Source organism: Dipodomys spectabilis, unplaced genomic scaffold (assembly GCF_019054845.1).
Source record: "Dipodomys spectabilis isolate Male_0828 unplaced genomic scaffold, ASM1905484v1 ptg000024l, whole genome shotgun sequence".
Lineage (NCBI taxonomy): Eukaryota > Metazoa > Chordata > Mammalia > Rodentia > Heteromyidae > Dipodomys > Dipodomys spectabilis.
In genome coordinates, this window is record NW_024870701.1 from 24,377,207 (window position 1) to 24,401,733 (window position 24,527).

Here is a 24,527-nt window from a genome sequence, read left to right on the forward strand (position 1 = left end):
AGTGAAGGAAAGCTGAATCTCAGCCTTCCTTGACTCCTTCGCTATCTTTGTGCAGGCCCATCCTGCACAACTCCATGGAGCAGCCTGATTCCAGACCACTGAACTGTTATCTCATTTAATGCTCCCAAAAGCCCTGAGAAGCATTCATTAATTCCTTATTTTATATCTGAAACTCAGATTGGGCAGCTTGCCCAATTTCATCCAGCCAATGGCACTGCAAAAGAAAGCTGAGAACCCAGGGTCTTCATCATATTTGTGAATCCTTCCCCTTCCACGGTTCCCTGGGGGGGTTTTCTAAGCAGGCAGCCCCCTCCCCTTCCCAAGAGTGACAGCCCTGCAGCAAGCTTGGTGCTATTCCTGGAGCCAGAACAGCTGTTGTCTGGAGTTAGCATACCACCCATCAGCAAACGTTCAAGAATCAGAATTGGGAAATCACAGTCTAACAAGTCCAAGGACAGAGTATCTTCCAGAGAGGTCAGAAGGACTCGGTTGTTAACCAGTGAGGCCACAGCTGCAGGAGGGGACACTGTCACACTAAATGGAGAGCCATGGCTGGACCACAGCCTTGATCAACAGCCTCGGATGTCACCTGCCCTTTCTGAAACACAATTTCCTCATCTGTTGCCAGAAATTGCCTTTGTAAAATTCCTTCAGAAGCCAGGAACCGGTGGCTCACACCTCTAATCCTAGCTACTCAGGAGGCTGAGATCTGAGGATCGTGGTTTGAAGCCAGACCAGGCAGGAAAGTCTATGAGACTCTTACAACCAATTAATCACAAAAAAAAAACCTGGAGGGGCTGGGAAGGTGGCTCAGTGGTAGAGCGCTTGCCTTGCATGCATGAGGCCCTGGGTTCGATTCCTCAGCACCACATAAGCAAAAAGAAAAAAGCCGGAAGTGGTGCTGTGGCTCAAATGGTAGAGTGCTAGTCTGGAGCAAAAGGAGCTGTGGGACAGTGTCCAGGCCTAGAATTCAAGCTCCAGAAGGAGCAAAAAATATAATAATCTCAGCTTGAGACACTATGTCCAGGTACTGGTGAGTGTTCTATCTGCTTCTGATGGGCTCTGGCCATTTCCCCAGGATTCAAGCCCAGAGAAGTATCCTAACTGCAGCTTTCTCTTTCATTTCCCACCAAATCTCCCCACTTGTACCTACTTAATCACCCCTGTCTCCATCCTAGTATGGGGTAATGATTTGATTCTGCATTCATCTCTGTGTCTGGGATAGTCTTCTTCCACATGTCTTCCTAATTACTACTGAAGCATCATCAGAGGCAGCCCAGGGTCAGCTTTCTCAGCTTCCTGTCAGCCCTCCCTCTGGTCCTCAGTCCTCTCACTGGCACTGACTCTCACCTCCACGGCCATCCTGAGCCCCTCAGAGGTACAGAGGACTTTTCTCTCTTCCATCCACTGACAATTTTCTTATCTGTTACTGTGGGCTGTACCAGGCACTGTTTTAGGCAGAATACAGTGATGAACTTTCCAGGCAAAATTCCCCACCCTCATTCAGCTTCCAGAAGAGGAGACAATAACATTTTCATTCACCATAGTGCCAAGTAACCATGAACACTACAAAACAAACAAAATAATGCAAGGTAGGAGACTACAGAGAAATTGAATGTGGTAGAGGAGCCGAAGAAGGCCTTTCTGGACAGAGGACATGAGGAAAGGGGTGCAGCCCTAGACTCTAGACAACAGATGTGCAGGAAGAACTTCCCAGAGAGAGAAAACAGTGAGTAAATACAAATGCTCTGAGGACAAGCACCAGCAGCTGCAGACCAGCCCCGGCCAGGGTTGCTGAGGCAGAGAGCAGTGGAAGCCAGAGCAACATGTGGTGCCCGCCACGATGGGCTGGTGGGCTACGCAGCGGGATGGGAACTCACGGAGCACTTAAGCAAAGAGTGGTAGGATTTGATTTAAAATTTTACATTGTCTGAAAAAGGGATTGGAGAGGTTTGAAAGGAAACTGTGAGGATTGAGGAGGACAAAGAGGTACAAGTGGTAGCAAGGCAAGTGTGGAGGAGACTAAGAAGAAACACCTGGGGGATGAAGCTGGCAGCATGTGTTGATTGCTAAGACTTAGCAAGTAAAAGACAGAGAAATCCATGGGAAATCTTAGAATTTCAGCTTAGAAATGAATTGGGTAATGAAGCCACGCAAGGAAGCAGAGTGATAGACAGGTGTGGGTGTGAATGGAAAGGTAAATAGCCATAGGAAGTGTGCTATTACCTTCAGACATCCAAGAAGTAATAGGTAAGAGTTAGATAAGTGTGTGAAAGGACCAAAGCAGAGGACACGGATAGAGACAGATGTTCCAGAGGCAAAATACCCAGAGTTCCCTATCAACGGAGAGGCTGTCCCCTCCATGAAAGAGAAGAAATAAGAGAATGGGGGACAAGCCTGAGATTAGCTCTGGAATATAGGTGATAGGAACTAAGAAGGAATTGAGAAGGAGGACTTAGGTAAGAGGAAATCCCAGGCACGCTGCCCAGGGACAGGAAGCTCCAAAGACGCAAAGATCAACTCCATCCCACTAATGAATCAAGCTTAAGGAAGAAAGGAAGACACAATGGATTTGGCAACTCAAAGGCCATCAATGACCTTGACAAAAGTAGATCCACTGGCACAAACTGAGGCAAGACTGGGAAGCGTTGGTAATAGTGACCCTGGAGTCTCCACAAGAAAGAGAGCTGAGGCCCTGCAGGGTAGAAGCTGAGGGCTCTGGGGAGAGTGCTCCAATATATGGAAGGCCAGCAGGAGGAAAAAGAAAGGATAGGCTTAAATTCAAGTCCAGCCAAGCATTAGGGAAGGAAAGTTCACACTCAATCTAAAAAAGCCCATTCTAACAAGGTGGTCCGATCACATGATAAAGGATGGCTTTGTGAGCCTCCATGGCCTTCTATCCTAATACAGTCTTAGTGACCACTGGTTGGGGAGGTTGTAGTGCTATGCCAGGTTATGTGGTACTAAGTGCTTCTAGAACTTCTACTTTCTAGTGGACAATCACAAGCCTTCTCCAAGCTACTGGTCCTCTCAAACCCAACCATCATCCCTCCTTTCTATTCTTCATTTCTTTCTATCCTGACTGCCTCTCAAAGTCTTTTGCCTTGCCAAATACCTAGTACAGTGTTCTTAAAGACAGTGGAGGAGACAGGAAGTTCAGAATATGAGGAAGGGGAAGAGAGAGAGTAGATGATGGTGAGTAAAGGCAGAAGAAGTTTAGGGAGCTGGCTAGGATGAGTAGGGTGACCCGACCTCCTCCCTCTAATAGAGAAGGATGCTACCGTACCAGCCCTATGTAACGCCTATCACTGAAATGATGAATTTTTCCAAAAGACAGTCTATTTGCAAGGCAGCCAAATATGAAAAAACGGAGACCAAAGTCTTAAAAATCCACCTTGCCCAGGGATAGAGTTTGGGGATATTTATGGAATACAGAAGCAGTGCAATTTAAGGCAAGGAGGAAAGTGATGGGAGGGAAAGTAATCAGTGGTCTGTGAATACATAATCAATCTTCATGGCCCTTCTCGAGATGCATCTTTAGAAAAAGCAGTGTTAGCATGATTTGAGGAGATTTTGGCCTCCTAGTGCTAAAGAGTCACCCATGAGACAACTGTGAAGGCTCAAGTGAAGAGCTGGTGGTTTTCATAAAAGCAGCCTTCAAGTACCTGAAAAGTAACCTAGGCAACCATTATCACCATGACCCACACATCAGAGGTGTGATCTACAGCAAAGCTTGCAGAAAACTAAGAATATATTACTCAGCTGTGTGACCTCCAAAATGAGTGATTTTGTAGTCAACAAAAAAAAAACAAGTGAAGTTAAAAGTTCAGTTCAGTCTTTCCTTCCATTTCAAAGAGAGAAAACCTAGAGAAGTGATGCTACTTCTGCAGGATAATGCCCAGAGTCCAGGGCAAATCTGAAGTCAGGCTCTACCTATAAGGCCCAGACTGGGGACCCTACCCAGGACTGAGTGGCAGTGATCTGTGAGCCAGCTACAGAATACATAATCTTCTCAATATCAACCTGAGAGATGCTTTAATGTCTCCAGTTTACAGATGAAGAAACCGAGGCACAGAAAGTTTATATAGGCAGTTATTTGCCCAGAAGACTTTAATTCATTAAGACTCAACTAAAGTCTTCATATCTAAGGGTTCAGGGTGCTCATGAAGCAAACATCCGAAATCTCCCCACACCAAACCCCCACTTGAAACAGCCAAATCTCCTGAAGTCTGGTCCACATCAGATGCAGAGGAGGAAAGGGAGAAGCCACCATTTTTGTTGTGCTTGTTTTTCTAGCACCCTACCCAGAATATTCTGCCAGACCTGACTGTACAAATTCTTCTCAGATGGATGGAGCTCAGGAGCTCTGTCCCTTCTGTCACATCTATCAAAATGAAATTTGACTAGAAAGGCTCATACAAAACCATCCCCATGGGGCCCACAATTCAGGAGCACTGCCCAATGCTCACCTTACCACCATACCTGGAATCCCACTATGAAATCTGGGGCTGTGCTTTTCCAGTGCAGAACCTCTATGTGTTTACCTTGTAAGACTTGAAACTACCAAGTGTAAGGTCCACTCCTGGATGGGTAGCAGACTCTACCCTCCTCGCAGCAAAGTCTCCACCCAGTACCTGCGTTACCTAGGCAACTGGGACACCTGGTAGAGGTCACATCCACATCCGCTGAGGTCACATCTGAATTTGATGTGGCCACACCTTTCTCTGCCCATACCCTAGATAAGGCCTAGCCCAGGCCCAGACACTCTCTCGCTGCTCTTTTCTAGCTCTCTCTGCTCTTTTCTAGCTCTTTCCTCTCTCTTTCCTCTCTTTCCCAGCTCTCTCTCATTCCCAGGCCTTTCCCAGCCACGTGGAGTGCCAACCTTGCCTGGTCCCAGCAGGTCTACTGAATAAACCTACCCCTTACCTGAATACCACGTGCGTGCTGCCGTTCTTACTCGGCTACCTCTCTCTCTGCTCTTGTCTAGCTCTTCTCAAGCTCTTTTCTCTCTCTTTCCCAGCTCTCTCTCTTTCCTAGGCCTTTTGCCAGCTGCATGGAGTGCCAACCTTGCCTAGTCCAAGCAGGTCTACTGAATAAACTACCCCTTACCTGAATACCACGTGCGTGGTGCTGTTCTTACTTGGCTACCTCTTTTTAAAAACCTAACACCAAGGAGGCAATTGCTTCTACCCCTAGAGCAGTTCCTGGAAGACAGGTACCTAGGATAGGCTAGAAGACACTGAGCGGACTAGGGAGGAAACATACTCTGCCCTGCCTCTCCCCAGAGTGTGGGGATTAGGAGGTGTCTCATTTGGTTACCACAGAACTACATTTCTCCCTTTGCTACATCTTCTACATTTCTCTCGCTTTCCCACCCCCAACTTCTGGTTTCCTGTTCTTTACACAGTAGTCTAGAACCCTTAGGTTACACTGCCATCTGCTCTTTCCAAGAAAAAATCATTTGACAGTTTCAACCTGAGAGTAAGTTTATGACTTTAAAGTGTTTCTCCTTCCTAGAGACACGTTTTCAATGACAGTGCCTGAAGACAAGGTTGAATCCAAAAGAATAAATCTCTAAAGGGAGATTTGGAAACACTCAAGTTTTTATTACCAATACTTTTCTAGTTCACTAATTAATTCAATCTTCCATTGAATCAACATTTATTGAGCATCTCTTACATGGCAGGTACCATCATGGCTGCTGAGAACTTTAAGAAGAAGCACAATCTTGTCTAGCTGAGGTGAAACAAACAAAAACCCCAAAACTGAATTTGCCAAGAACTGTCCTCAAAGACTGTCCTACTTGATCAAAGAAGCCACTTAAATAGAAACATTTGCTGATTAAATATTGTCCCTATCTGTTCATTAAAGCAGTTCCCCTAAGGATGCTTATTAGACAACACTTCGTAGGCCTAGATTTGAACTTCACAAAGTTATATGTCAAGGTCCATTTTCTAGCTTATATACTGTGCAATTCAGCGTGGCCTTTCCCCAAGCATGTACTGAATGAAAAGATCTGACCACAGCTGTGACGTGTAGGCTCTGGCCCGGACTTTCCTTGCGGTCTCATTGGGGGGTTCAGACTAATCATTTGGACTGACTTCTTCCCCTTATGGCTCCTGCTTGCACTTAGGGTATATGAATCATCTGCTGTTTTGCTCCGCTTTATCCTTGGTTATATTTGGTATTTCCTGACTTCCCTTCCAGCCCAGTTAATAATAAATGATAACAGGTTGCACCACACTTCCACATACCACACAACTATAGATAGAAAAATATGGCACACACTGAATTATTCAATAAGTGAATAACACCACAAAGAGCATTCAAGATCCCCCAACATGGAGAGTTGTTAACTGGGATGATATACATGAGATCCTCATTAAGATCCTCCCCCAAGCCCTGAAAATCTGCTGCCAGGAGCTGTCCAACCCATTTTAAAGAAGGCACAAACTGCTCACTCACCAAGATCAAAGAATCTCCCATGTATAGCTCACTTTTGGTTCCTTTCATCGTCATTGCCTACACATAGAAATAACACATAGGACAGTTTTCTCCAAATGTAGGCAATCTGGGAGTTAACAAGCAATTGATATTTGAAATTGAAATTGTCCTTAAGTGAAATTCAGGATGTGTGGTCATGACATTTATTCTGTGACTAAGGGAATTCTTGGTCAAATGGCAGCACTCCAAAAGGAAGTCAAGTCAGCTAGTAGTGACATTGGATAAAGGGCACACTTGAATTCCAAAACCAAATGGATAGAAGCCAGTGGTATCTCTGACCCTAAGGATTCAGTGGCAGGAAGGGCAGGCTGGTCTGAGTCACTGGAAGGAGAAGAGGAAGAGAAAATTAACAATAATGGAGATGAAAATGGATGGAAAGGTGAATGAAAGGTGAATCAAGAAAGGTGGCAGGAGAAAGGGCGAGGAAGACAGGAAGAGTAAGGAGGCAAAAGAATAAGAGGAAATATTGAGTAAGAAGGCTATACTGACAACAGAGAAAGGCAAAGACAGAACCCAATGCAATGGCTTCAGACACTGCCCAGAAACAGCCTTTCAGGGGGTTTTCTGTCCTAACTACTCTAGTATTTTCTAACCTTCTCAAGTATCCATTTAATCCAGGTTCCCTTGAAGATGGACAGTTGCTCAGTTGCTTCAGACCACCTCCCATCTGTCAGGGAAGACACATAGCAGATAAGCCAACAAAGGATGCTCACTATCTGGAGGTCAACTATGGACCACTCATTCTTCCTGTAATGTTCAAGAATGTCATGTGACTGGCCATGTTTACTAATACTCATATGTAGGAGGATCATCCCAAGAGGCCATCATCAGAACCTTGAGTCATCTCACACACTCCTTCCCCCAACTCGTACAGGGAATTCTGTAAGTCCTAGTTTCTGACATTGCAGTCACGCCTTACTCTTTGAAAACATTAAACAAAAACATACCTATCAGGGGTCCCCTGATACTACTTCTTTCCTGAAAAGTCTAATTCAAGTTTAAACACCAAAAGCAACCAAAAGGAAAACCCAAACTACTTTCTCAGAAAGTGAACCTGAAAGTTAACCCATCCTTAGAAATAAAAAAAAAATTAGAGAACTTAACAGTTTAATTAGCCCCTAAACACCCTTAGCTAGGTGGTTCCAGCCATATCCAGCTCCAGGTAAATAAGAACATCCTGCTTTATCCAAAGAAATTCTCCATAAACCATCCCTGCAAGAAGCGGTTTTAACCAAGGATATTCCACCTTCACTTATCCAACAAACATCACTGAGCTCCTACTCCTGAGTAGGCAGCATGCCCTTTATTATGGACTTTGGCTCAACAGGCTACAACAGAACAAGAGAAAATAACTGTGTGATGGTATGAATGTGGCACCTCAGTGCTGTCTTGATGGGAGTGGCTCTGTTCTAGCCAACAGCAGTCTCACTAGGTACTATACTTCAGAGGAGCAGAGAGCCCTCACCCAACACTCACCCCTGGTGTCATCCACATTCCAGCCAACATCTGAGTTCCCTGCTGTAGGTATCCACCTTCAAATGTAGACTTGAGACCCAAAGGCTCTAGTCCAGTCTACTTAGAAGGAGCCAGAGAGTCCCTACTTCACTGAAGTTGGGACCTAATCCTCTCACTTCACATCGACTTATGCCTTAAGTAAAAGGAAACAGGTGGGATTCCAAAACACAGCAATGGAGACACTGGACCAAGGCATTACATCTCCAAGGACAGGCAATGGACAGGAGCTGATGGATTCCCACAGGATGGGTTCCCACCCTCAAGACATTTTCTGGGGTCTGTACCTGGAGCTGGAGTCACTGCCGCTCTGCACTGCCACTGCTGGGTTGTCGGTGACATTAAAGAGCCCCGTCCAATTGGCCAGTGGGTCACCATTCTGCCAACCAAGCTGGAGGCCTCTGGCAAGAAAATGAGGCAGTCGGTATACATGCTCATTTGTTGGGTGAAGCCAGTCTACCAGAGAGCTACAGTCTATCCTTGTGCCTATATAGCACATTGCTTGGAGCTTTACTTTCTTGATGGTGATGATCCTAGCCATGAAGATGGCAATAGCAAACCCTTCCTGTGACTCTGCCCTCCTACAGCAACCCTTCACTTCATCTTCACCACAGGATTGAGATCACACCTTTTACACTCAGGGAAACCAAGGTTCAGTGGGATTAAGGTCATAGGGCTCTTCCACCTCCTAGGTGTTGCCATCCCCCAATTCTTGTTTCTAGAAACGATCTCTAGCAGCCAGTACATTGTCTTTGTCAGGCCAGACATACTTCAAGGATTTTTTTATCCAACACATAAAGATACTATTTCTGGTTTAAGATGATGGACTGAACACATCTTTATCTCCACTCCTTCCCCAAATTTAATGAAAATAACCACAGAGCAATAATAAGGAAGTGATACAAGGGACTAGCAACATTTTGAAAGATGATAAGCAGATGGATAATTGATTTAGAACAAAGACAGTGGGATCCTGAGAACCTCTAAGAAACAAATGGAGCACTCCTGAAGACTTGGGCATGAGAAAGGCCAAAGCAGAAGGGTCAAGACAGGTGTGCAAAACTGTCCCAAAAGCAGTAGAACTGTGTTAAGACTGAGCAAGGGGGCAGGTAGACACCCTCTACACACACTCAGACAAACTAGGTCCTCTTCCTAAGCTCAAGCAGTCTGCACTTCACCTGTCCATATACACATGGTAGCAAGCTTGCTCCCTGGAGAAGCTGACCCAAGGAGAATCTATACTCTTCTCATGTGCAGACTGCACTGAGAACTGGAATATGCTGAGTGCACCTGACTTCATGTTGTACCATGTGTGGTTCTGAACCCTCCAGTTGGGCTACAAGTACATTTCTCAGGAGGGAAACCAGTCAGGTTAGAGGATATGGCTAATAAGAAAGGACTAGCACCTATTTGAGCACTTGGAGCAAGCTTTCTCCAGCTGGCACTGTGGCTTTAGAGTTCTTTGTTGTGGGACTGTTCAGTGTCTTATATAATTTCAAGCAACATCTCTGTCTCTGCTGCTAACTAGATGCAGCAGTTGTGATGATCAAAAATATCTCCAGGGGTCAGGCATGGTAACACATCTGCAATCTCAGTTGTGAGTTCTAGCTCAGCCTAGGCAATAGGAGACTGTGTCTCAAAACAAACAAGCAAGCAAGAAAAAAATCCCAGATGTTGTTAAATATCCTCTGGGGGCAAAATCATCTTGACTGAGAATTATTATATAACAAATGTTCTAGTGACGACTGGCTCTTAAACATGCACAGTTCATTAGCGGTCACTCCAGGTAAAACCAAAGCTGAACTTGAAGGCACAGAACTAACAAAATTTTTAGATAGGAATTCAGGAGACAAGCAATAAACATATTTTAATAAAACCCTAACTAATAAATAGTCTCTCAGCTAAGGGAAGAACATACAGGGGCTGGAGTAGATCCATGTACATCTCCACTTATGAACTGATTGATGCCTTTAGTTTAGCCTGTACCTCTGTTCCCATATTTCAAGTGAGAGAACTATCTTAAACATCTCCAGCATCCTTGACCAAAACTGTCACAAAGCTGAGGCATTTGCTTCAATTACTAACATCTCCATCCTTGGAAGTCAGCTTGCCTCCCAAGTGCGTGTTTGCCCAGCTTCCCAGATGCATCTGAACTGAAGAAGCCCCTTGGGGCAATGCTAATGGAGAGTTACATTCATGAGGTGCTCAATCAATGATTTGTTGAGTGGCTGTTAGTTCCCTTTTCATTGTCTCAGTATGAACCATTGAGAGAGCTAAGCCTGGGAGAGGAAGCAGATACAACTCACGGGACAGAGCTTGAAGCTCGATTTCACAGTCCATTCAGAAGTGCTTCATTCTCATTTGATTCTATAGTTATTCATTAATTTACTAAAGTGGTTACATTTCATTATTTAAGAAATTTGTGAGGTATTTCTTAGGCAGCATCTGAGGATGTTTAAATCAGAAAAGAGACATTTGTTGAGCACTTAGTATGAACAATGCACATTACCTATATGAAGTTGATTCTTCCAACAGCTCACACAGAAAGTCTCATTAATGATGTTTGTAGATAGCAAAATGAGTATTTCAGAAAGTTTTAGCAAACTGCCTCAAGTCTCAAGGGTAAAAAGTAGCCAATGTAAGACTTAAACCCAGAAATGGCTCATTCTAAGCTTTTTATTCCTAGAAGGCTTCACAAGACTATCTGTAGACCAAAAAATTATTTCCATCTAAAATTTTGCAAATTAAGTGGTTTATAAGCATGTTCAAATCAGTTCCAAGCCCAGAAATCTGTCATGAAACCCATGAGTACTTTAAAAAAAAATCTGGTCAACCAGACACTAGTGGGCTCATGACTGCAATCCTAGCTACTCAGGAGGCTGATACCTGAAAAATGTGATTTGAAACCTGCCCAGGCAGCAAAGTCTGTGAGACTCTTATCACAACTAACAAAAAGGCTGGAAGTGGCACTGTGTCTCAAGTAGTAGAACACTACCTTTGAGCACCCAGGCCCTGAGGTCAAGCCTCAGAACTGGAACACAAAACATTTGGTCAGCCAGGTGCTAGTGACTCATACCTAAAATCCTAGCTACTCAGGAGGCTGAGATATGAAGCTTGCTGTTCAAAGCCAGCCCAGGCAGGCAAGTCTGTGAGACTCTTAACTCCAATTAATCATCTGAAAACTGGAAGTGGCACTGTGGCTTAAGTGGTAGAGCGGAGCACTTGCCTTGAACTGAAGAGCCCAGGGACAGCGCCTAGCCCCAGAGTTCAAGCACCACGACTGACCAAAAAAGAAAAATTGGTCAATAAAACTTGAGTATGGCCTGCACAAAAAGACATCTAGCCACACTGCTACTCCATCATCTACAGGAAAGAGTCCTTTCCAATTGGGAAAGGGAATCACTAAGCACACTTCACAATCTTTGAGAAGGAAATAGGATGATGTAGAAAGTCTCTCATTAGAAATTAAAACTTTAAAAAAAGCAGTCTATAAGAGATATATATTAGTAGCTATACTTTTATATGGCTTTATACCAAAAAGCTGGTTATATTTGTATATGGAACTAAAGCTTATTCCTTTTTTGTTTTTGCAAGCTTTCTTGATTCATCTTAAAATTTGATGGCAGAGGAAGGGCAAGAGGGAAATTAGAAACATCTACCATTTTGACACTGTAAATGAACAGAGTCAAGTAAGAAAGGAGAGACTATACTCTGAAGAGAGGAAGAGAAGAAGAGCATCAGGAATCACAAAAGAAATGGAAGAGTAGCACAAAAGCACAGAGAAACAGAGACAACAGAGAAAAGCAGAAGAGAACAGCTCCCAGATCATATGGCTCTGCAGAGCAGGAGGGGAGCTAGAGATGCCATTACAAGGAGGTAAATTATCAGCTGGGGTCTGAAACCACTGAGACTTGTTTCCTAGGAATTGCATAATGGTGTGTGTTTGTTGACATTCAAGAGTGAGGACTTTCATCATGAAACTTCCATAACTGCCTCTTCTGCAAAGGAAGGTTGAACTGCTTAACTATAAGCATTGAGACCAGCGGACAGAGAGATTAGGACAGTCACCCCAGTGCAGACTTCAATGTTCTGTTTCTCCCCTACTTGCTGACATACTCAGGAGTTATACCAAGGCTCAGAAGCTTGCTATGCTTGAGGACACAAACCAGGATGTACATACAGAAAGTAGAAACCTGCCCTGTGCATAGCTGTAAAGCATCAGCCAACAGGAGCTCCCAGTACACAAAGAACGAAGGCTTCTCTAGAGATAGCAGCTCAGAGACTTTAGTTAGTTTGTCTGGATTTAAGTGCCAATGAGAATCAGGCCACAAGTTCCCTGAGCGTGCAGGCAAATGTTTGGCCTCTGAGCCATAACTCTGTCCAGTGGTGATAAATAACACTTTAACCATAATACTACTCTATTCTTACTAAACAATGAGAATATTTCAACTGAAATAGAAAATATGATTAAAACTTCTAAACAATAACTTGACCTTATATGCATTAAATCAATAATATAGAAAGACAAGTAATATGAAAATTTAAAAAAATGAAAAAATAATATAAAAAGTTAAAACAACATGCCTCCTCCACATGTCAACAATCCCATAAAGGATGTGAAATTTCAAACAATGAAGTCAAAAGATCAATAATAAGATAAAAAACAAAAAAGATATGTACAAGTACGTGAATTAATTTTTAAAGATATAAATAAACAGTTGAATAAACTCAAGGGGAATTCAAATAAACAACTGAATAAAGTAAGTAAATTCATGTAGGATATGAAAGAGGAATTCAATAAATTCTGAAAACATACTGAAATCCTGGAAATGAAAAGCTCAATTGTACAAATAAAAACTCAATAACAGGGGCTGGGAAGGTGGCTTAGTGGTAGAGCTCTTGCCTTGCATGCATGAGGCCCTGGGTTCGATTCCCCAGCACCACATAAGAAAAAAAGTCGGAAGTGGCGCTATAGCTCAAGTGGTAGAGTGCTAGCCTTGAGCTGAAGAGCTGAGGGACAGTGAGTGCCCAGGCCCAGAGTTCAGGCCCCACGACCGAACCCAAAAAAAAAAAAAAAAACTTAGTAACAGTCTTACTAATAGAATGGAACATTGAAAGTAGAGTGTCAAAAATCAAAGATAAAGTAGACAAATTAGATCAATCAGACTAAGAAAATGTGAAGAGAACATTCAAGACCAATGGGACAACATCAAAAGTCCAAATCTAATCATGGGCATAGAAGAAGGAGAAGAGATACAATCTAATGGCATAGAAAACACATTCAATAAAATAATAGCAGAAACTTCTCCAATCTTGAGAAAGAAAGGATCATTCAGGTACAGAAGGCTATCAGAACATATAACAGGCAAGATGATAAAAGAAACATAGTTCAGACACTAAATTACAGAACAAAGAAAAAATTGATGACTGTAACAAGAAATAAGTGATGAGTCACATATACAGACAAATCCACTAGAATAACAGTAGATTCTTCAACAGAAACTCTAAAAGCAAGAAAGCCAGAGAATGATATATTCTAAGTCCTAGACTGAAATACTCCAAGCCCTCAAAAAGAGAGCTGCTGACCTAGATTAATGTATCCAGCAAGGCCATCCTTCATAGTTGATAGCAAAATAACAATCTTCTATGATAAACAAAAGCTAACAGAGGTGGGTGCCAGCTTACACTTGTAATCCTAGCTACTCAGGAGGCTGAGATCTGAGGATTGGGGTTCAAAGCCATCTTAGGCAGGAAAGTACATGAGACTCTTTTTAAAAAAAAATTATCAAGATGATGTACAGAGGGGTTACAGTTACATACATAAGGTAGTGAGTACATTTCTTATCAAACTTGTTACCCCCTCCATGAGACTCATCTCCACTAAACTACTCAGGAAAAGCAGGAAGTGGCACTATGGCTCAAGTGGTAGAGTACCAGCCTTGAGCAAAAAAAGCTCAGGGCAAGTGCCCAGGCCTAGAGTTCAAGCCTCAGGACAAAGCAAAACAAAACAAAATAAAAAAAGGCTAAAGGAATTTATAAACACTAAATCAGCACTTCAGGAGATATTTAATGGGATCCTACATACTAAAGAGAAAGATATGTACCACTAGAAAAATACAACAAAGAAGAGAAGATTAGTAAACGAGGATTGGGAAAGAAGTATATATCACAGAAGCAGGAAAATGACAGGAAACACACATGCTTTTCAATATTAATATTTTTATTATTGATATTTGATCCCAATTATCCAACCAAAAGACAGTGATAAGTTGCATCAAGAAGCAATTCGTGACCACTTGATGCCTCAAAGAAATGCAACTCACTAACAAAGACAAACAGTGGCTTAGGGTAAAAGGATAGAAAAATATTTTCCAAGCAAATAGACTCTGAAAGCAAGACTCATAAATGATAAACCAAAAGAGTACGAAGAGATAAAGAAGGTCACTTCATATTAATAAAGATAACTGTTCATCAAGAGGAGATAACAATTGTTAACTTATGTGTGTGTGTGTGTATGGATATATGTGTGTATATGGATGTGTGTGTATATGTGTGTGTATGTGATATTTAGCATATCAAGCTCATTAAAGAAATACTACTGGAGTTATACGCACAGATAGATCCAACACAACAATAGTGGGAGACTTCAATATCCCACTCTCACCTCCCCCCCCACCAAAGTTCACAAAGACACTTCAAAATATACCAAATGGCCTAAACAGATATCTACAGAGTATTTCATTCAACACCTGTACAATGCACACTCTTCTCATCGCATGGAACTCTCTCTAAAATAGGTCATATTTTAAGGCATAAATCAAGTCATAATAATATAAATGAAATGATCCCCTGTAGTGTATCAGACTACAATGGAATTAAACCAAATCAACAACAAAAGAAACTACAGAAATATTGAAACATAGACTAAACAATACACTACTGAATGACCAGTAGTCATGAAATTAAACAAGGTCAAAGGAGGGTCATAAAAATTCCTAGAATCTACTGTAAATGAAAAATCTACCAGGAAATCTTTGATACAGCAAAGACCATAAATGCAAAGAAGAAAATTTATAGTATGAGCACCTACATTAAAAAAATCTCAACAGATAGCCTAATAATGGATCTCAAGCTTATAGATAAACAAGAACAAGCTAAATCTAAAATTAGCAAGTGGAAATAAATAATAAATATTAAGTCAGAATTAAATGAAGTAGGGACAAAACAATACGATGAATCAATGAAACACAAAGTTGGTTGTTTGAAAAAATAAAAAAGATCGATAAACCTCTAACTGAATGGATCCAAAGGAGGGAAAAGCCCCAAATTAATAAAACTTAGAGATAATAAAAGAGATAGCACAACCAATACCAATGAGGAAGAGAAAAGCCATATGAGGATGAAGGCAGGGACTTCCAGCCAAGGAACACTGATGACTGCCCGCAGACAACCTGACAAAGGGAAGCACAGAATAAATTCCCAAGCACAGCCCTAGAAAAGGAGCCAAGCCCAATGACATTGTGATATGGGACTTTTGGCCTCCAGAACTGTGAGGTAATAACTTGGGTTGTTTGCCCTCACAATTTATGGTACTTATGACAGCAACCCAGCAAACTAAAATATACAGAACTACCTCTTTAATCTTCTTTGCCAATATCTTCCTTTCAGGCTTCACTCAAATTCTAAACTTTTTCCAGTGGTTCCCAAACTTGACCTTGAAAAGCACCAGGAAATGTTTGAGTTTCTGAAGACGATTGGAAGAAATAGGGAAGGGCTGAGCTAAAGAAGAAAGAGCGAGTTGGGCAGGACTGGAGCCTCCATGCATGCTATTTTGAGCAGAACAGGTGAACACAGGCTCCGCTATGATGTACTGCCTCACTACAGGTCCAATCAAGGAAAATCAGCCATGAACTGTAATTTCAAAAACTGAACCCAAACCAACCCTTTCTTCCTTTAAGTTGATTATCTCAGGTATTTTGTCATAGTGACAAAAAGCTAAATAACATATTTTTCCTCTCAGCATAAGCATTAAATGAAGAGGAAGACTGAATCAATTTAACAGGACTATGGTATAGATTAAATGAAATAATCCTCATTTAGGACTATCTGCTTCGGTAGAGACTGGCTTATTAACCTTTGTTGAATGCTTGTAATTAATATAATTCATTATTCAAGGTTTCCACTTGCATATGTGAGGGTCTACCAGGATAAGTATGGTGAAGAGCCGAAATCATTCAATAAGAAGTAAACAAACATGGATGACTCCAAGAGAAGATATTAAATCTTCTGAGAGGTAAAATTTTCCTGGAAAGAAAGCACATCAAAAAGAAGATAAAGGAAAATGAATGAATCTGTAGATCATGTTGAATGAGATTAGCCAAACTCAAAATGCTAAACATTGTACGTTCTCACTCATTTGTGGAATAAAGATATAAAATGATATTATTGATAATGATACTATAGTGGTGTCATAGTAATGGGAATAAAAAGACAAGGTAGACTATATAGGAAGAGATCAGTGGGAAAGGAAAGAAGGAAAGGAAGCGATACTAATTAGTAAAGAGGACCAAAGGCATTACAGATATCTATCTATCTATCTATCTATCTATCTATCTATCTATCTATCTATCTATCTATCATCTACCTATGGACTGTAACATAAATAAAAAATAAATAAATAAATAAAATCCAACACTTAGCCGGATGCCGGTGGCTCATGCCTGTAATCCTAGCTACTTAGGAGGCTGAGATCTGAAGATCACGGTTCAAAGCCAACCCGGGCAGAAAAGTTCATGAGACTCTGCTCTCCAATAAACCACTAGAAAACCGGAACTGGCACTGTGGCTCATAGAGTGCTTGCCTTGAGCTGAAGAGTGTAGGGACAGTGCCGAGGCCCAGAGTTTAAGCCTCACAACCGACCAAAAAAAAAAAAAAATCCAACACTTGAAAAATGTGAGGAGCGTGATTTTTTTTGTTGTTGCTTTGTATGTCCCTCCTCCACGGTATAACCCCTGTTTTCACTGTATTTGATGTTGGTATAATTTGGGGAGGGGAAGGGAAAAAAACAAAATGTTTAAATAGGGATACAGGTTGATCCATTACAACAATAAGATGCACAAGATGTTATGTTGAAAAACAAACTCTACAATTTATTGGGGGAGGGGAGTGTAGTTGTGGAGATGGGAGGGCAGGGATGGTAGGGGAAAAACAAAGGAGGAGGCAACATTGCTGGATAAGAAATGTACTCATTATCTTGCTCATGTAATTGTAACCCTCTGTACAGTATTTTCACAATAAAAACTTATTTTAAAAAAAGAAAAATGTGAGCAGGAAAAGAGCAATGGCAACATTGCTGAGGGTTGAATTTGCTCAAAGTACGATGTGTACATATATAGACCTATCATAATGAAGTCTCTTCATATTACAAATATATCTTAAATTTTAAAAAAATAAGCTTGGTACCAGTTGGTCATGCCTATAATCCTAGATCTGAGAAGTGTAGTTCAAAGCCAGCCCAAGCAGACAATTCCTCAAGATTCTTTTTTTATTGTAATTTTTTACTTTAATTTTTATTTATTATTTTTTTTATTTTTGGGGGCCTGGTCCTGGGGCTTGAACTCTGGGCCTGGACGCTGTCCCTCAGCTCTTCAGCTCAAGGCTAGCGCTCTACCACTTGAGCCACAGCGCCACTTCCGGCTTTTTTTCTTTTTGCTTATGTGGTGCTGGGGAATCGAACCCAGGGCCTCATGCATGCAAGGCAAGTGCTCTACCACTGAGCCACCTTCCCAGCCCCTTCCTCAAGATTCTTATCCCCAATTAACCAGCAAAAAGCCAGGAGTGGAGATGTGGCTCAAGTAGTAAGTGCCAGCTGTGAATGGAAAAGGCTGAGCTCAGAGCTTGAAGCCCAGAGTTCAAAACCCAGTAGTGGCACAAAATAAATAGACCAATAGACAGGATTGGAGACAAAGAAGGAAGAAGAAATGATACCTAGGAGTGAGGCGATATCTAAGGACTTTGGAGTAAGAGCAAGAAACAACTACCCTTTGCCTAGAGCAGAGCTGGGCATACAGAAAAGGGCAGGACTAGAGGCACATTTAAGGAAGCCCTCAGCCCTCAGACCTGTGCAAGTATAGGGATGGCACCGGCAAGTGAGAGTCTCTTAAATTTTGTTCCTTGGATCCTTTATGTATCTCATCTTTATCCCAACCCTGAAGCAGGTTATCAGTAGCCATTGGCCGGGACCAGCCAGGATATCAAGCTTATCTGCCAGCAGAACAGGTGCCATCCCAAGCTGCAGTCAGTTCAGCATCCTGTCTCCTTTCTAGGCCACTTTCCCAAGAGCCACACGCTGGAGAGGAAGATCTTCAGCTTCCCATGCTCCCAATCTCCAGGAGCTGCACCTGTTTCTCAGGGCACTAGACCAGTAGGCTTGGTCCCCTGAGGAGAGGGAGGAGAGCTGGCTCAGCGATGAGAACCTTCAAATGCACGTATGAAGACAGCCCAAAGTCAGGCTGTCCTTTTCCTTGACCCAATTTCAAGTCCTCAAGTCTCAGGCTTGTATCATCCACACAAAGCAGCCTAGATCTGGACCCTGGAGGTGTGGGAGGAGGAAGGGGGCAGGGAGACAAAGTACAGGAGCCTTTTGTACTTGGTGCAGAATAGAACAGGCCCTGCCTCTCATAGAAAGCAACAGGCCAGTGCTGGGCAGTACACGGCTAAGTACAGAAAGCGTGCTAGGAATTCAAGGGAAAGAAAGAAGTCTGTGGGCTGGATACAGAAAGAGAGGCAGGATTTGGACTGAAGGGCAGGCAGGAAGAAACAGCAGGCAATAAACAACAGCATGGGGACAAGCACAGTGTTTGGACAGATGTCACGTGTGAAAACGACCCTGGGCTGACAGGAGAAATGCTCAGCTTGAGCGTGGGCTGCAGATACTGGCTGAATATTTGGAGTGAGATTATTATTTTTTTGTTCGGGGGGGGGGGGGGGGATCATAATCGTTCTCTGCAACATGGAAGATAGAGAAACCCTCTGTGACAGGCCCTACACCACCACTCCCCACCCTTGCAGGAATGAAGGCCTTCTTTCTGTCTTGTTGGGGATCCCACGTGCTGAGAAACCTCAGCTTTCAACTCTCTCCTGGAATTACCTTGGATGAGGAGAGTCCTCTTCCCCAAGGTCATATCCCTTTCAGGGAAGCCCTCATTCCTCATCTAATGCCCGAACAACCTAAAAGTATAATGGTTTAACTCCTCACCCCAAATCTGGACAAGTCTGGAGGGCAAGCAATTCCAGGCCTGCCTATGGGATCAGCTGAGGCTTTTGCTGGGATTATATTATATCTCAACATCACCCTCTGCTCAATCATACTTCCCCCTCCCTTTCCTGGCTATTGATCATTACAGAACCTCTTACTTAACATCCCTCACCCTAGGCTCAGACTTGCTTTCCAGAGAACCCAATTTGCATTACCTTCACACTACAAAAACACTAAAATAACCAAAACATCTATAAAATGTCTTCCTAAATCTGATGAAGAGAGAAGTGAGATGAATCTAAAGCCAGAGGCTGTTCAAGAGGCATCAGCCCATCCCACATATTTCTGTCGCCTTGGTAAGAGTCACAGGACCTTCCCAAGGTGGAAGGTCACACTAGAAACCTGCTACTCAAGCCAAGAAGACACTAATAATCAAAAAGATAAAAGGGACGAAAGGCAGAATAGGGTAGGATACACACACACACACACACACACACACACACACACACACACAGAGGCAGAAATAAAACCTTATTCATAAGTAATCACAATAAATGTGAATGTTCTAAATTTTCCAGATAAAAACTAAATTTTCTAGATAAATACTGTAACTATATTCTGGTTATGATGGAAGAAAGTAAACATTGAAAAGAAATTAGCATAACCAATGTCAACTTTTGACTTACTAAAACCTTTTGAGTAGCTTTTTGTTGGTGGTGGTGGTAGCTGTCCCTGAACTTCTTTGTGCTCAAGGCTACTGCTCTACCACTTGAGTCACAGTGCCACTTCTGGTTTTTGAGTGGTTAACTGGAGATAAGAGTCTGATCACAGGCTGGAAAGGTGGCTCATTGGTTGAATGCTTGCTTCACATGCATGAGGCCCTGGGTTTGATTCCTCAGCACCACATAAGCAGAAAAAGCCAAAAGTGGCACTGTGGCTCAAGTGGTAGAGTGCTAGACTTGAACTGAAGAGCTGAGGGACAGTGCCCACACCCAGAATTCAGGCCCCATGACCAACCAAAAAAAAAAGGAGTCTGACCATGATCCATAGATCTCAGCCTCCTGAGTAGCTAGGATTACAGGCATGAGCCACCAGTGTCCCAATTGAATAACTTTTTAGTTATTAAAAAAATTTAAGGCATCAAAACAGGAAATACCTGGAAATTTCAAACTTTTCAAAGCGTATGAATAAAAATCTCATTACAGAAATTAGAATATATTAAAAATAATGAAAATACCTCTAGTAGTTAGTAGCTACTAGACTTCCAACAAATTACTTAACCCCATTGTGCCTTAGTTTATCCATCTGCAAAAGGAGAATTATAATACTGTCTATTGCTATTGTTATAAAAATTCAGTATGTTAATATGTAGAGCAGTTTTATTAGCACAACAGGATTTTTACTTGCTGTCATTGCCATCATCATCCCAGAATTAAAGAAATACAATTGGAGAAGCACATTAAGACTGAAAATAAAAGAGACAGCATCCTACACAAGAAGGTTGAAAAAGAATGACAGAATAAAACCAAAGCATAAGAATTATTTAAATAAAAAGTAATCGAGATAAAAATCAACACAGCAAAAAATCTGGCCACTTAATAAATATTATTAAAATGTAGAAAAGTAAGTAAACGATGCTACAAAATTTTAAAGGGGGATAAAAACTCATAAAGACTATTAGGAAGCATGACAATTACGTTGATTTTTTTAATTTCTAGAAAAATATAATTTACCAAAGTTGGAAGGAGAAATAGAAAATCTAAATAGTCCTACAACCACCAAAGGGTGAGATTCTCACTTCAAGTTTTTCTGCAAGAAAAAAAACATTAGGTGCAGACGGCTATACAGGTGAGTTCTATTAAATTTTCAAAGAATAGATGAGCTTGGGTTGGAGGTATGGCTAAAGCCAACTTAGCAAGTGAAAGGCTCAGGGTTTAAATTCCAGTACTGAAAAAGGAAAACTCACAAAAGAATAGATGGCCTCAAAAATGCGCACAAACTATTCTAGAAAACAGATAAAAAGGGAACACTCCCAACTAATTTGGTAAGATTAAAAAATCAAAGACAGCATGGAAAAGGACTTTATATGCCAAGATTATTCAAGACATGAGAAATAGCATCCTATCTAAAAATAACAAAGAAATTTCACATGATGTATAACATGAACAAGCTAGATTTTATTTCTAAAATTATATGCACACCTAATATTGTAATTTTTCAGCTTTTACTAGGGTTTGAAATAAAGGCCTGGGGCTTGCTAGACAGGTGCTCTACCACTTGAGCAATGCTCCCCAAGCCCTTTATGCTTTAGTTATTTTTGGAATAAGATCTCCTGTTTTGTCAGAGCTGGCCCCAGACTATGATCCTCCTATTTACACATCCCGTGAAGCCGAGATGACAGGTGCAAGCTACCATGTCCAGACATTGGTTAAGAAGGGTAGCATTTTCTCCTGGGATGCTTTTGAACTACAATCATGACAGTTTCCATTTCTTGGGCAGCTGGGAGTATAGGAATGAACCACCAAACCTACCTTTTTAAGTTTTGTGTTTGTTTTTTGAAACAAACTATGTTATGTACATATATATCAGTCTTCTAAGTGCTAGGATTATAGGTGTGAACTCATACTCAGCTCTGTCAATGAAAATTACCAGCTTAAAAAATTAGGGATAAACTATGTATCATCCAACTGCTGTAGAAAAATAATCTGATAAAATATCCAGACAAAAGTGGGAAGCGGTGGCTCATGCTTATAATCCTAGCTTCTCAGGAGGTGGAGATCTGAGGATAGCAGTTCAAAGTCAGTCTGGGCAGGAAAGTCCATGAAACTCTTATCTCCAATTAACCACCACAAAACAGGAAGTGGTGGTGTGGCTCAAGTGGTAGAGCATTCACTTTGAGCTGAAGAGCTGAGGGACAGCGCCCAAGCCCAGAGTTCAAGCCCCACGACTGACAAAAAAAAATCCAGACAAAGCCTTGTATTTTTTCACACATGCATATATTATATTTTAATCAGTATAATCCCTTCTTTATTCTCTCTCTCTCTCTCTCTCTCTCTCTCTCTCACACACACACACACACACACACACACACACAAAACTTCTTAACACAGTATGAGTTCATGAAACTTTCTAACCTATCAGAGGATATCTACAATCTTTTTAAAAAGCTAAACAAATATCCCCAATGGTGAGACTGTTTGACATTCTTTTTATAATTAGGATTTATCACAACATGTACAAAAACTAACTCCAAATAGCTACTTAGAAGACTGAAATCTGAGCATCACAGTTCAAAGCCAGATCAGAGAAGGAAAGTCTATAAGACTCTTATCTCCAATTAGTCACAGAAAAAAATGGAAGTGGAGCTGTGGTTCAAGTGGTAGAGAGATAACTCTGAGAGAGGGACGGAGGAAGGGAGGGAGGGATGGAGGAAGGGAGGGAGGGAAAGAAGGAAGGAAGAAAAGAAAAGAACACTCTCAGAAGAAAGCATAGGTGTGAATCATGATCTTTGACGAGACAATGGCTCCTTAAATATGAAAGCACAAAAATAGATTTTTGGATATTTTGTGCTTCAAAAATACCAAAAAGAAAGTGAAAGAATGGCTAGATATACAGCTCCATAGTAGAGCACATGGCAAGCACTGGTGAGACCCTGAGTTGGATTACCAGCACCACATAAAATAGGAGGGATAAGTCACAGAATGAAGAATCACATATCTGATAACAGATTTACATTTAGAATCCATAAAGAGTTCTCACAATTGAATAATAAAAAGATATTCCAATTTTTAAGTATAAGCAAATTATCTAAATTGCCATTTTCCAGAAGAAGGAATAAACATACACAATAAGCACACAAAAGATGTTACAGGCTTGAGGCACGAGTTAGCAGTAGAACACTGCATAGCAATTGTGAGACCCTGAATTCAAACCTCAGTACAGGGGGAAAAGGATATTCCAGGGCCAGGCACAGTGGTACAAGCCTGTAATCCCAGTTATGCAGAGGAGACAAAATCCTATTTCAAAGCCAGTCTCAAGCAGATTATGTGCAATTTTCTCTAAAAAACAAGCTAGAGACAAAAGGACTAGTGAATGTCTCAAGTGGTAGAACATCTGCCTACCAAGTACAAGGCCCATGACTCAAACTTCAATACCACTAAAAGAGAAAACACGAAAGATACTGCGTATCAGCTGGAGGCATAACTCAAGCCTGACTAGCAATTGAAGACTAGGCTTCAAATCCAGTACTGCCCAAAGAAAGCAAGAAATGAAGATGGTACACATAATTAGTCATCAGAGAGATGCACAATCAAAACCATAACGAGACATCACCTCCAAAGCAGCGTACAGGTCATGATGGGTCAAAAAAACTGGTAATAATGAATATTGCCAATCACACATATTGTAGAGAGATTAGAACCCTCACATACTGCAGAAAGAGTGCACAAGGATGCAGCTTGTTTGGGAAGCACCCTGGCACATGCTCAAATGATAAAAACAGGGTCACCATATGACCCAGCAACGCCACTGCCAAATATAAACCCAAGAGACATGGAAACATATGTCCATGCAAAAGCTTGCACAGAAATGCTCATAGCAGTCATTCAGGACAGCAAAGAAGTAGAAGCAACTCCAATGTCCATGAGATGAAAAATGAATAAACAAAGCCTCCTAGCTCCTCCCACCCCACACAGCCTCCTCACCCCTGTGGGTGTGGACATTCCTCAACTTCCCCTCATGCCTTATCCACTGTCATTTTCCAATCTCTTCCCTCCCGAGTATCTTATCCAACCCCATCACACAGACCAGCAAGTGGTGTGATTGTATTTGTGTATGTGTGTGTAGAGCTGAAGATCCAAACCAGGGCCTTACCCATTCTAGGCAAATAGTCTACCTCTGAGCTACATTCCAAGTCCCACAGATCAGCATTTTCACACACACACACACACACACACACAAAACATGAACACACTGAGGCCAAAGGAGGATATGCACAAGAGTAGGTGACAAAGGCTCAATAGCTATGTGCATGTGATCACATAAAATAATATTTTAGTGCTCACCTTGAGCTGAAGAGCTGAGGGACAGCGCTCAGGCCCAGAGTTCAAGCCCCCCCACCCCCAAAAAATAATAATAATAATATTTTATGAAATGAACTTCAAGAAACATAAGATTTTTTTAAGTTGCTATTATTGCTGATTTTGTTTTCTTTTTCTTTTGTCTGGCTGGTTTTTACTTGGGAGGATAAGGAAGA

The 24,527-nt window shown here is 41.7% G+C and overlaps 1 protein-coding gene across 3 annotated transcripts in view; it reads right to left on the bottom strand.

Moving 5' to 3' along the window:
- Window positions 1-24,527, bottom strand: part of St8sia5 (ST8 alpha-N-acetyl-neuraminide alpha-2,8-sialyltransferase 5) — a 56,809-nt gene that overhangs the window by 27,656 nt on the left and 4,626 nt on the right. Inside the window, exon 2 of one of the 3 annotated variants that reach the window (XM_042675252.1) lies at window positions 8,304-8,417. The exons of the other annotated variants lie outside the window; for them this stretch is intronic. Within the exon in view, the coding sequence (XP_042531186.1) occupies window positions 8,304-8,417 (114 nt within the window). The remainder of the gene's footprint in view (window positions 1-8,303; window positions 8,418-24,527) is intronic. 3 annotated transcript variants of the gene reach the window in all.